Source organism: Anomaloglossus baeobatrachus, chromosome 3 (genome assembly GCF_048569485.1).
Source record: "Anomaloglossus baeobatrachus isolate aAnoBae1 chromosome 3, aAnoBae1.hap1, whole genome shotgun sequence".
Lineage (NCBI taxonomy): Eukaryota > Metazoa > Chordata > Amphibia > Anura > Aromobatidae > Anomaloglossus > Anomaloglossus baeobatrachus.
This window is the reverse complement of record NC_134355.1, coordinates 40,015,551-40,028,491: the sequence shown is the minus strand read 5'-3', so window position 1 is coordinate 40,028,491 and position 12,941 is coordinate 40,015,551. Positions and strand designations below refer to the sequence as shown.

Below are 12,941 nucleotides of genomic sequence, written 5' to 3'. Positions count from 1 at the left end.
ATAAATCTCGTGCCTGCGCAACGTCACCAGCGGTGCCACTGTGCACAGTCCCGCTACAGTGGCACGGCGCATGCGCGAGACATCGGGCGGCGTCCTGAGGTATGTAAATAAGCGTTGGGGGACGGCCTAAAGCTGCAGGAGGGACAGTAACGGACAACAGACGGCCCGCCCCCGTGTACCATTAACAAGATTTTCAAACTGAAAGGTACCACTTAATAAACTATTTATTTTGATCTAAAAGGGGGCAGAATAACTGTAGGAACCTCGCTAGAATGCAGCCCAGGAGCTGCAGAGGGGGAAACTTTTAGGTTTAGGGCAAAATTTCTGCTGACAGGTTCCCTTTAAAATTTAGTAAGAGGCGCATTCCACTGAAGTGCATCTTACCCCTGTACGATCCCCATTAAGACACGTACGAAACTGAAGTCTTCATGAATCAAGGTGCTAAGAGAAAATCCCTCATTTAGGCCCCGTGCGCACGCTGCGGATTTACCGCGGATTTGCTGCAGAAAATGTGTCTAACATTTCTGCAGTTATTCCCCAACAAAACCTATGGGTATTAATAAATGCTGTGCGCACGCTGCGGTTTATTTTTTTTATACCTGCGGATTTTCCGCTGCGGAATTAATGCGCATGTCACTTCTTTTCTGCAGGTACCTGCGGTTTTTGACATAATGGTAAAAATCCGCAGGGACCATCCCGCGGAAAATCCGCACCAAACCACACGCGGATTTTGTTGCGTTTTTTTACCGCAGGTGCGGGATTCTTTCAGAGGGTCCGGTTTTTCCTTAAGAAAAAGTCACTTTCTAGTGCGCACATGGCCTAAGACATTGCACTAATGGCGGTCAAACCCAAGGATATCAACAGGTTCAGCCGGTGATCGAAGGTCTCCATGCACCCCCAGAGGCTGGACTAACATTTGTGAGGATTTGTCAGGGGGACATTACCGTTCCCCAATCCCATCCTAGCATCTACCAAGCTCCGGCCAACTCGGCAGATTTGGCTGAAACTGGAGAGAAAACATCAAAAGTCACGGAATTTACAAAAATTTTGCAACATTTGATCCATCAAAAATTCCGCGAATCGGGGCGAAAAACTTTACCACGCTCTAATATTACAGGAACGGGCTGTCCTCTTCAAATATGAGAACGTTCCGAGAAAATCAAGGCTCCATAACAAAAAGATAAACATTGTATCAATAAGAACGCCGCAAAAAAACAAGAACATCTCTCAAGGACCGCAGAAGAATCCACCAAGGTCAACGAAGCGGGAAGACAGCGGAGGAGGGGCCGAGTGCCACCGCTACAAAGCGGTAATAGATGTATGGACTATTCTGGTTACAAGACGAGATTCATCTATTTTGATTTGTTTTAAGAAACAGTACAGCCTCTATTCTGGCTGATAACAGAGAGTAATGAGATCTAATGCAAATGGACATTGACAAGACTGGTATTTCCATTTACACAGGGGTTTTCGTAGAAGTTTCCTTACTCCACAATGTGAGATCCTTTTTGATCAGTGGCCGTTCTGCAGCACCCGGCAGCGGCAGCTCTATCCAAAGTATTAACATTGGAGGGTCATCCGAGCAAATAACAGCTCATCGCTGGGGGTCCCAGGAATTGGACCCCACCAATCTGATATTGATGACTTATCCTATAACTGCACGGATCAGTCAAACAGAAATATGAAGGCTGCAGACCATCAGCGCCCGTCTATAGGCTGCAGGGCCCATAAGAAACAATGCAATGAGATCGTAGGAAGACACAGCGCTTGGAGTGAAGGAGCAATGGTGGTACGGGAGGCACGATTTGTTGTTTTTTTTTTTACCATTATATTGAGCACACTAGGGGCATTCAAAATAAATGTTCAGCTTAACAATGCCGAGCCGCACATCACCAAGCACAATGCCGAGCCGCACATCACCAAGCACAATGCTGAGCCGTACATCACCAAGCACAATGCTGAGCCGTACATCACCAAGCACAATGCTGAGCCGTACATCACCAAGCACAATGCAGAGCCGTACATCACCAAGCACAATGCCGAGCCGTACATCACCAAGCACAATGCCGAGCCGTACATCACCAAGCACAATGCCGAGCCGCACATCACCAAACACAATGCCAAGCCGCACATCACCAAGCACAATACTGAGCCGTACATCACCAAGCACAATACTGAGCTGTACATCAAGCACAATGCTGAGCCATACATCACCAAGCACAATACTGAGCCGTACATCACCAAGCACAATGCTGAGCCATACATCACCAAGCACAATGCCGAGCCGCACATCACCAAACACAATGCCAAGCCGCACATCACCAAGCACAATACTGAGCCGTACATCACCAAGCACAATACTGAGCTGTACATCAAGCACAATGCTGAGCCATACATCACCAAGCACAATACTGAGCCGTACATCACCAAGCCCAATGCTGAGCTGTACATCAAGCACAATGCCGAGCCGTACATCACCAAGCACAATGCCGAGCCATACACCACCAAGCACAATGCCGAGCCGCACATCACCAAGCACAATGCCGAGCCATACATCACCAAGCACAATGCCGAGCCGCACATCACCAAGCACAATGCCGAGCCGTACATCACCAAGCACAATGCCGAGCCGTACATCACCAAGCACAATGCCGAGCCATACATCACCAAGCACAATGCCGAGCCATACATCACCAAGCACAATGCCGAGCCATACATCACCAAGCACAATGCCGAGCCGTACATCACCAAGCACAACGCCGAGCCGTACATCACCAAGCACAATGCCGAGCCATACATCACCAAGCACAATGCCGAGCCGTACATCACCAAGCACAATGCCGAGCCGTACATCACCAAGCGTCGGATCAAGAGGTGGAAAGTCACCGCCACTGGACTCCGGAGGCAACGTGTTTTGTGGAGTGACAGATGACACTTCTCTATCTGGGTAGGATGGACGAGTCTGGGTTTGGTATATGCCAAGAGAACGTTATCCACCTGACCACATTGTGCCCGTTGTACAGATAGTGGAGGAGGATAATGCTCTGGGATGGTATCAGGGGTTATCTTCAGCTCCTTCGGTTTAGTGAAGGGAAATCTTAAAAGGGAACCTATCACGAGATTTGGGTCCTATAAGCTGAAGCCACCACCAGTGGGATCTTATATGCAGTATTCTAACATGCTGTATATAAGAGCCCAGGCCGCTGGGTAGAATGTAAAAATTACTTTATAATACTCACCTAAGGGGCCGTGCAGTGCAGACTGGTCGGATGGGTGTCTCAGTTCTCAGGGTCCGGCGCCTCCTCTTTCGGCTATCTTTGTCCTCCTTCTGAAGTCTGGGTGCTTGATGTGTCCTACGTCATCCACACGCGCCGGCATTGAGGTCCTACGCAGATGCACTTTGATCTGCCCTGAGCAAGTCAGATCAAAATATTGTAGTGCCCATGCACGGGACCTCAATGCCGTCGCATGTGTATGAAGTAGGACGCATCATGCACCCAGACTTGAGAAGAAGAAGGACAAAGATGGCCGAAAGAGGAGGCGCCGGACCTGGAGAACGGAGACACCCATCCGACCAGTCTGCACCGCACCGACCCTTAGGTGAGTATTATAAAGAGACTTACGTTCTACACAGCGGCCTGGGCTCTTATATACAGTATGTTAGAATGCTGCATATAAGATCCCAGTGGTGGTGGCCGCAGCTTATAGGACCCAAATCTGGTGACAGATTCCCTTTAATTCTTCAGCACAAGACATTGTGGAAAACTGTAGCCTCCATCTTTGTGGAAACAGTTTGGGGGGGAAGGCCCTTTTCTGTTCCAAGACTGTGCCCAATCTTCAAAGGTTCAAAATTACATGGTTGGAGGAGTTTTGTGGAGGAACATGATGGCCTCAAAGAGGCTGAGGCCCATCCAACACGATGGGATGAACTAGAACGGAGATTGTGAGCCCGGCCTCCCACACCCAATATCAGTGTCCGAACTCACAAATGCTCTACTGGAAGAAGGGGCAAAACTTTCCACAGACACCTCCAAAATCTTGAAGAAATCCTTCCCAGAACAGGAAGGGCCGAGCTCCATATTAACGTCTATGAATGTAGGATGGGAGGTCAGGAAAGCTCCTGTGGGTGGAATATTGAGGAGTCCCAATATTTTTTCCCATATGGTATAGATTTATAAAGTTGACTATGTTACGGAGGCCTCACACGCCCCGAGACATTCACTACGAGGAACACAACAAATGTCAGCTGACACAACAGACAAGTCACGAGCACAAGTGAATGATCGCACCACGCAATGTTATGGACGTTTCACGGTAATTTCCAGGCCATTTCCTCCCAAAAAAACTTAATGCTGTATTACAGAAGCGGAAACTCTCAATCTAGAAAAAATTTCCATTACATATTACCAAGGAACCAAATTAGGCACCCGATCCTACTAATAAATGCAAATGGGCACACACCTGGGGTTGCTCTGGTTCAGAAAGGACACGCAGGGCACATAAAACATGACACCGAAATACAGCAGGGGCTCGATGGAAAACTTGTCCAGCTGCTTCTTCAGCGATTTCTCCAGGTCCACCCATCGCGCTTGGTGAGACTTCCCAACAAACCAGAGTCCGAAATAACGAGTCTAGAAATAGAAAACAAAAAGCAACTTCATATAAATCCATTCACCGGGCCAAATGCTTCTCAAGGCGTCTAAAGAGCAGAAGAGGAGGCTTGGAATAATGGGTGAGGACATTACTCGAGCTCATCTCTACTGGAAACCATTATGGCTCCATTAATTGACAGGACTGTGGTCCAGCAGCCAGGTCCATATTCAGTAGCCACCGCATGGGAGACCTGGGAACCACTTCTTGTCGTTATCCACGACGCCTCCTGATTGGCCAATTTGGCACAATGTTATTGGGGCGGCAAGACTGGTATTTGAAAGGGATGTCGGGAAGTAGGCGACGTTTTCATGGCATCCATCCGTTGGCCACAGATTATTGACCTCGCTCCTGGAGCAGGGTCCTGACAAGTGATTCACTCATCTCTATTCCCAGATATTAGTGAGTGACGTCACCGGTCAGATCAGACTCAGATCAGTTGCAGGCACAGCTGTGAGGTTCCCACGACCCTCCACCTGTGACAGCAGGTAACCTGACCTCAATGAACTCAGTGACCTCCCCTCAGGTGAAGTCACTGAGTTTAATGAAGTCACCTGAGGACAAATGATCTGCGGTCACAGGTGAAGGCCGTGGGCACCTCTAGCTGTGCCTTCAACTTACCTGAGCGACGGCACCGCTGATTGCTGCTCAGTCTCTGTCTGATATCCGCAACGAGAGGTCATGTACTATGATAGCGCGCTGTGCCTTCAGTAATGTAGCACAGCTGGAATCGTGGGACCTCGTGTGGATTATGTCAGACCTGAAGGAGTGTTTTTGGGATTAATAAAGTGGTGAAAGAGGGTGTTTTTTTGTCTTTTATTTCAAATAAAGGGTTTTTTTGGTGTCTGTGTTTACTTTCACTTACTGATTTGTAATCGGGCGTGGGGGGTTCTCAGACACCTCCCATTACTAATCTAGGGCTTGTGAGCTGTGACTAACCCCTTATTACCCTGACTGCCCTCGCACCAGGGTAATCGGGAAGAGCCGGATAAAGTGTTGGGATTGTCGCAGCTAATGGATGAAGCAATTATGGGTGGCTACAAGCTCCTATTTTTAGTCTGGGGGAGCCCAATAACCATGGGTCTAACCAGCCTGAGAATATTAGTCCTCAGCAATTGGGCTTTATCATGGCTGGGTATCAAAATTGGGAGGGAAGGGGGGGGGGGCGCATGTTTTTCTGTTGCTTTTTTTTTCCTGTTTGTTTCTTTTTTCTGGGGTCCCTCTTATTTTGATACACAGCCACGATAAGCGCACGGTGGGGACTGCAGCCTGTAGCGAAATGCTTTATCTGTGCTGGGTGCCATAATATGGGGAGACCCTATGGCAATTTTTTTTTTATTTATTTATTTTTACTGTATGATACGTGACGTGCAGACCCAGTCTGTCATTGATTGGAGTCAGATGCCGTCACACCGCGTGGGGGCGCGTCTGACTGCAACCAGTCACAGACGGTGGTGGTCAGGAAAAGCAGTGCATATGCAATGAAGGTAATGAGCGGCCGTGGGAACAGTTACAGCCGGGTCTAAGATTTGGTAAGTACAGCCGCTTGCTTTATTTTTTTTTCTTCATTTTTTCCTTTATTTTTTTTTGTTTGTATTACCAGAGTGCCGGATCCAGATCAATACCCGGAATTCCCTGAAAATTCCGGGCCCGGAACTTCTGTACCTTTCAACCCGCGCGAGTCCGAACGTTTACAGTCCGGGTCCGCCCATCACTAGTCATTTACCAAATTAATTTATATGTTTCCAGGAGGAATAACCGAGGAATTGCATAAAAAGTGCTGTAGAAATTTTACTAAGATATACAATTATTACTTACTAAAAAGAAAAAGTATCAGTAGAGCTGATACATAATTTTGCAGTTGATCCATCACCCAGCTTTCTTGATATTATGCAAATTAGCTTTTTTTTTTTCCCGCTCTCTGCTCCAGATTATAGGTTTTCAGACTCCCACACGATCAAGGCACATTTATAGGGTCCTGGCACCGGCACGTAATCCGTGCAGGGTTGTGATGGCGCTGCCTGTAGTGGTAACGTGGTCATTTCATGCAGATTGCTGCAGTCTTGGCCACATACGCAGCAGATGATAATGAAGTGTGTGGGACACGTGAGGGCTTCTCGCTGCAAACTGCTTCCTATCCCGTGGTCCTAATTACCGCGACATAATGGAGAATATCTGCTAATTACGAGCTGGAAGACATTCAAACACTAGGGGCAGATCTCCGGGGAGGACGCAGCTGCTGCACAATAAGCAATTATTGCCCCATTCATAAGGATGGGGCTAAATATTCTTAAAAGGGAAAGGTCAATGCATTCTGGGATGTTTAAGGCGCTGTTTTACCCCTCTGCCTGGAATTATCCAGGATTCCATCCAAAAGAATCAGGACACTCCTGACAAATATGGGACGGATATCAACTATGGATCACGAAGGGAGCCACTGCTGAGCCGCCACTGATCACAATGGCCGAAAAGTGACCATCGCTCTATTCACTTCTATGGGATAGAGTCAGCCCCATAAGTAAAGTGGTGGTCAATCAATGGCACTACAGCTCCATTAACATAGAGGAATGTGGGGTCCCTGCTCTCGGCAGAAGTTGGATCACCCATCTAGTTGGTGAATCAATGTATTTAGTGGGAACCCTCCTAAAAAAAGGAATGTGTCATTAGAAAATGGTCTATTGCTCTAATGTTAAAGGGGTTGTCTACTACTATAACACTGATGACCTATCCTAAGGAACGGCCATCAATGTCTGATCAGTCGGGGTCAGACACCCTGCACCCCCACCAATCAGCTGTTCATATTGATATGAATGGGAGGCGGATGTGCAGTACCCCACTGACTGATGACACCTCTATATACAGTAGATAACACAGGAGCCAACATTCATAATAGGTGATGTCACAGCTCACCTCCTCCTGCATAAGGACTGATAACACTTTCATATACAGTAGATAAAACAGGATCCACCATTCACAATAGGTGATGTCAGGTCACCTCCTCTTTCTCCTGTACAATGACTGATAACACCTCTATATACAGTAGATAACACGATCCACCATTCACAGGAGACGTCACAGCTCACCTCCTCCTCCTATACAATGACTGATAACTCTAAATAGAGGAGATAACACGATCCACCATTCAGAATTAGTGACATCCACCTCCTGCTCCTTTACAATGACTCATAACACAGCATCCACCATTCACAATAGGTGATGTCAAATGTCACCTCCTCTTCCTCCTGTACAATGACTGATAACACCTCTATATACAGTAGATAACACAGGATCCACTATTCACAGCAGGAGATGTCACAGCTCACCTCCTCTTCCTATACAATGACTGATAACACCTCTATACACAGGAGATAACACAGGATCCAACATTCACAATAGGTGATGTCACAGCTCACCTCCTCTCACCCTTTCCCTACAGTGAACGTTACTGTTATCGTCCTTGAGGCCAACAGGAAATAGGAGTCTACTATTAGACCTTGTGGCCAGTGTGAAAATAGCAATATTTTTCAATATATTAATATGAGAAAAATAATTACCAAAAGTGCGTAAGAAAAAAATTAAAAAATTAAAAAAAAAAAAAAAAACATTTAACTTCACCTGCTGTTGAAATCAGGATTTTATTTTGAAATGCAAATAGTGTTTAAAAAAAATGTAAAAATGCTAATTTTTTTGACAGGTTTGTGTGTTGCGTGTCTGGGATTTCAGTCTTTTTGAGTCATTTTTTGACACTTTGGTGTAGTCTAATCTGCTGCTATAAAGATGGGATCTCTTGGCCGCGATCGCTCCATCAGGTCTCCCTGAAACGACGGCACTCCCTTTGCCGAGATGATATATTAATCAGTTTAGGCCTCGGGCGCAAGAAAACATTATGACATCATCAGGCGTGAACCATCACACACTGGAGCTCGGAGTAAGTTCACACTGAGGAGAATCAGGCATCCAGCATAAATAGGAACTGATGGATGGCAGACTATGAATATTGCAGTTTATGAGCTGCTATAGCAAGTTACATAAAAACACACCAGTAACCGTAAAGAACCCAGAAAGGTAGATCAATTTGCAGCATAAAGCCCTGTTCATCTTTGTGGCTTCCAAAAAGAAGAAAACCTGTCACTAGACTTAAAATGAGGTCTCTGCTAAAGTGCCACAAAATCAAATCTCCAATCACAATATATATCACAGCTCACCTCCTCCTCCTCCCTTCACAATGGAGCTTTGCACACACATTAGGTGCTGCAATTTGAAAAAGATAGGGTCGGATTCTGCTCTTTGCTGCTAATGTACATGTGAATGTCATGAAACAACAGGGAGAGTCTTAAAAAAAAAAAAAAAAAAGTCCCAGTGGCCAGTGTGAAAAAGGCAAGATTTCCATTTTTTTTAGTAAAAGGTTGTAATATTGCAAAAAAGAATTGAAAAAAAATAAAATAATAATAGTGTGTGAGTGATATATTTATATTTATTATAATATGAAAAATAAAAAAATAAAATAAGATAAAATAAAAGAATATTTAATTTTTTTTATATATATATATATATATATATATATTATATATTTACATTTACATTACATATGTATATACACATATTACATATGTATATACACATATTACATATGTATATACACATTACATATGTATACACATTACATATGTATACACATTACATATGTATACACATTACATATATACATACATATACATACATACATATACATATATACATATACACATACATATACACACACACACACACACACACACACACATTATATATATATACACACATACATACATATATATATATACACACACACACACATACATACATACATATATACACACACACATATACACACACTGCATATATACACACACACACACACACACACACACACACACTGCATATATACACACACATACACACACACACACACACACCGCATATACACACACACACACACATGCATATACATATACATACATACACACACACATTATATATATAAAAATAATTTTAACGAACATTTAATATAAAAAGATTTAAACACATTTTTTCTGATGACACATGCCCTTTAAAGTGTAAAAAGGTCAAAGCAGGTCTGGAAATAATGCAAAGCTGGAGGCAAGCAGCGGATTGTGTTTTGGGCTATTTGAGACTCAGGAGCCGCCCGGTGGAATTTTTTTACTTTTTTTGCCATTGTCCAAACTATTTTTACCAGCCGCAATTCGAAGGGAGGAAACTGACTATAATGTGCGGTGTTTGTGGTGGAAAGGCGACGTGAAATGATAGATTACCAGCCCATTGTTCATTTACAGGACCTCAAAATAAACGGCCAAAACCACCTACTTCCCTCACAATATGGAGGAGTTTATTGCATTCTTAAAAAGGGACATTTCTGCCTATTTTTGTATCGCTATAGTAGATAATGGAGATTTCCCGGTCCACAGTCCCTGTAATCAGACATTTATGGCACATCTGGAGGATAGGGCAGAAATGTCTTTGAGGAGTTCCCCCTTTTAGTCCATAGTCACCATTTTATTGTATCTGGGGATCTAGAATTAAACATCTTTACAATACGTCCTGATTAAACATGGCTACAGTTTTGGGTACACAGCTCCCATTACGACTTGTGTATCTGAAGAGTGATGGGCGGACTACAGAATTTCATCATATACCAGGTAGAGTTGGCTGATGAACGGGAGGCCTGATACCACCTCATGACCCTAATCTGATCCCCACCTCCTACCTCGCCCCTTTTGATCAGCCGACCTGTGGGGCACATACGACGTCAGGTCAGGTAATCAAAAGAAAGAGCCGGAGTGGGTGGGAAAATAGGAGGTCGATATCCGGGCTCCTGTCCAACCATTAATGGCCTGGGTACCACAAATTAATTCACCCAACTCGAATATCAACAGGATATCACCAAAAACGTTACAGGCCGGACGCTAATCTGTAGACATTCAGCCTTATCAATGTGATCCATCTTGGATGGAGGAGGAATGGAACATCAACTGCTCAAATGAGGTGGTAGAAGGTAGAAAACAGAGGCTACCAGGCAGCGCAACTCTAAATAACAAATGTATAGTCCCTTTTCAGCGTAGGTAGGTGTTCGGGAGGAAGGGACGACACAAAACTTCTGAATGGGCTCCTAACCAGGTAACCATGTGTATCCCTCTGTCACAGCCTGCACCCCTCTATCCCACACAGCCTACACCTGTCTATCATAGCCTGCACCCCTCTATCCCACATAGCCTGCACCCCTCTATCCCACATAGCTACTGCCTTCCAGGGATGGGTGCAGGCTTTGGGTGGACCCCTCTAGGTCATGGGCTCTGAGCGTCTGCCCCCTCCCCCCAGTAGCTACACTACTGGTGCCAGTATAGGGAGTGGCCTTAGAGAGGGTTTGTTGCCACACCTTATTTTATTCCTGTTGCTCCCATGAGTATTTAGATAGATTTTAAAAAAAAAACCAACCATCCAGTTACAGAGATATGGGCCTTTTATTCAGTGTGAATGTTTAAGGGGGCGTGGCTCAGCGTAATTATGCAAAGCAGCCTAAAGACACGCCCCAGAGGATCCTGCGCACCAGCAGATTAGCAGCAAATATTCAGGCCTATATCTCTGGAAGTGTATAGAGGATTTTAAAAAAAATATAGAATGGAAAACTCAAGGGAGCGGCGGGATGAGAATGAGAGCAAAAACTTGCCACTTTTGAGAGGATGACAATTCCCATTAAATACTCTGTGCTACGGTGGACAGAGGAAATGGTTTTGAAGGTGAAGTAAAGATAAATAGCCCTTAAAAAAATAAAAATACATATTTTTTTTAAGGGCTATTTATTATCATTACTTCACCTTCAAAACCATTTGTTTTGTCCACCGTAGCACAGAGTATTTAAGGGGACTAGTCATCAACTCAGAAGTGGCAATTTTTGCTCTCCTATTCCCACCGCTCCCTTGAGTTTTCCATTCTATATATTTTTTTAAAATCTGCTATACGCTTCCAGAGATATGGGCCTTAATATTTACTGCTAATCTGCTGGTGTGCAGGATCCTCTGGGGCGTGTCTTTAGGATGCTTTGCATAATTACTGAGCCACACCCCCTTAAACCTACATATAAAAAAAAATAATAATTATTTTTTAATAAACTACTGGACGCCCTTACCTCACAAAGCTCCAGTCTTTGGGCCACGGCGTCCAGACACTCCTGCCCGGTGCTGTCCACATTGAGCGTGCACTCAATCTCAGAGGAGTTGAGCAGCCGAATGCGACTCACAAAACAGTTCTTGCTCAGGACATTGTATCTTTTGGTCCTCTTTAGCCTAAAATTGAAAAACATGGCGGAGGCCTCGGTGTTCGGTTGCCCCCTCCGAGGGCAGCCCCTTCACTTTATTCTTGCTTTGAATCTTTCGCCACAAACTACTTTTGTCCTCCAAGTGTCGGGATAGTGGTCCATACCCAGTGCGAGCCAACAGACGTGTCCGCCACCTGCAACGACACGCAAGATATGGTGTGAACACAGAGCAAAAAACATAAAAAAATTCTCAAACACTCCACACAGCAGCCGCCGCAGAGGAGACGACGCACCGACTTGTGACCGGTGCAAGAGCAGAAGGGGAGAAATGAAGAGAGGTTTGTAAAGGTTCCACGTCAGAACACTTCACTCTGGTTGCTATGGAGATTTACAGGAAAAAGAAGAATAACCATACAATAATCATACAATAATCAGAGACCACACACAATCTGGAGAACAGTCCAATCTGTAAGACTTGTTATTTATAGCAAAGCTCAATCCAGGATCCTGCGCCCACACAGCGACACATGTATAAATACACATTCCAAGAAAGAACACGAAGAAAAGAAGAAACTGCGACTTCCTGTTCTTCACATGGATATGAGACGCAATCGACCCTACTTGTTTGTATGGAAGCATTAGCTGAGCATGCTCTAATCTTAACAAAACTCATTTTACAGGAGGGGGGAGGAGGTGAGCTGTGACATCACCTATTGTGAATGGTGGATCCAGTGCTATTTACTGTGTATAGAGGTGTGGTCAGTCATTATACAGGAAGAGGACATGAGCTGTGCCATCACATTGTGAAAGGTGGATCCTGTATTATCTACTGTATATAGATGTGTTATTAGTCATTGTACATGAAGAGGTGAGCTGTGATGACACATTGTGAATCTTAGATCTGTGTTATCTACTGTACATTGAAATGTTATCAGTCTTTGTACAGGAGGAGCAGGTGAGCTGACACATCACCTATTGT

General features: G+C 44.7%; 1 protein-coding gene across 1 annotated transcript in view; it reads right to left on the bottom strand.

The window, feature by feature from the left end:
* PTPN14 (protein tyrosine phosphatase non-receptor type 14) overlaps positions 1 to 12,941 on the bottom strand; it is a 118,723-nt gene that overhangs the window by 56,935 nt on the left and 48,847 nt on the right. Inside the window, exons 2-3 of the mRNA XM_075337986.1 lie at positions 11,834 to 12,156; positions 4,462 to 4,631 (exon numbers count right to left, since the gene is read on the bottom strand). Of these exons, the coding sequence (XP_075194101.1) occupies positions 4,462 to 4,631; positions 11,834 to 12,007 (344 nt within the window). The 5' untranslated portion in view covers positions 12,008 to 12,156. The remainder of the gene's footprint in view (positions 1 to 4,461; positions 4,632 to 11,833; positions 12,157 to 12,941) is intronic.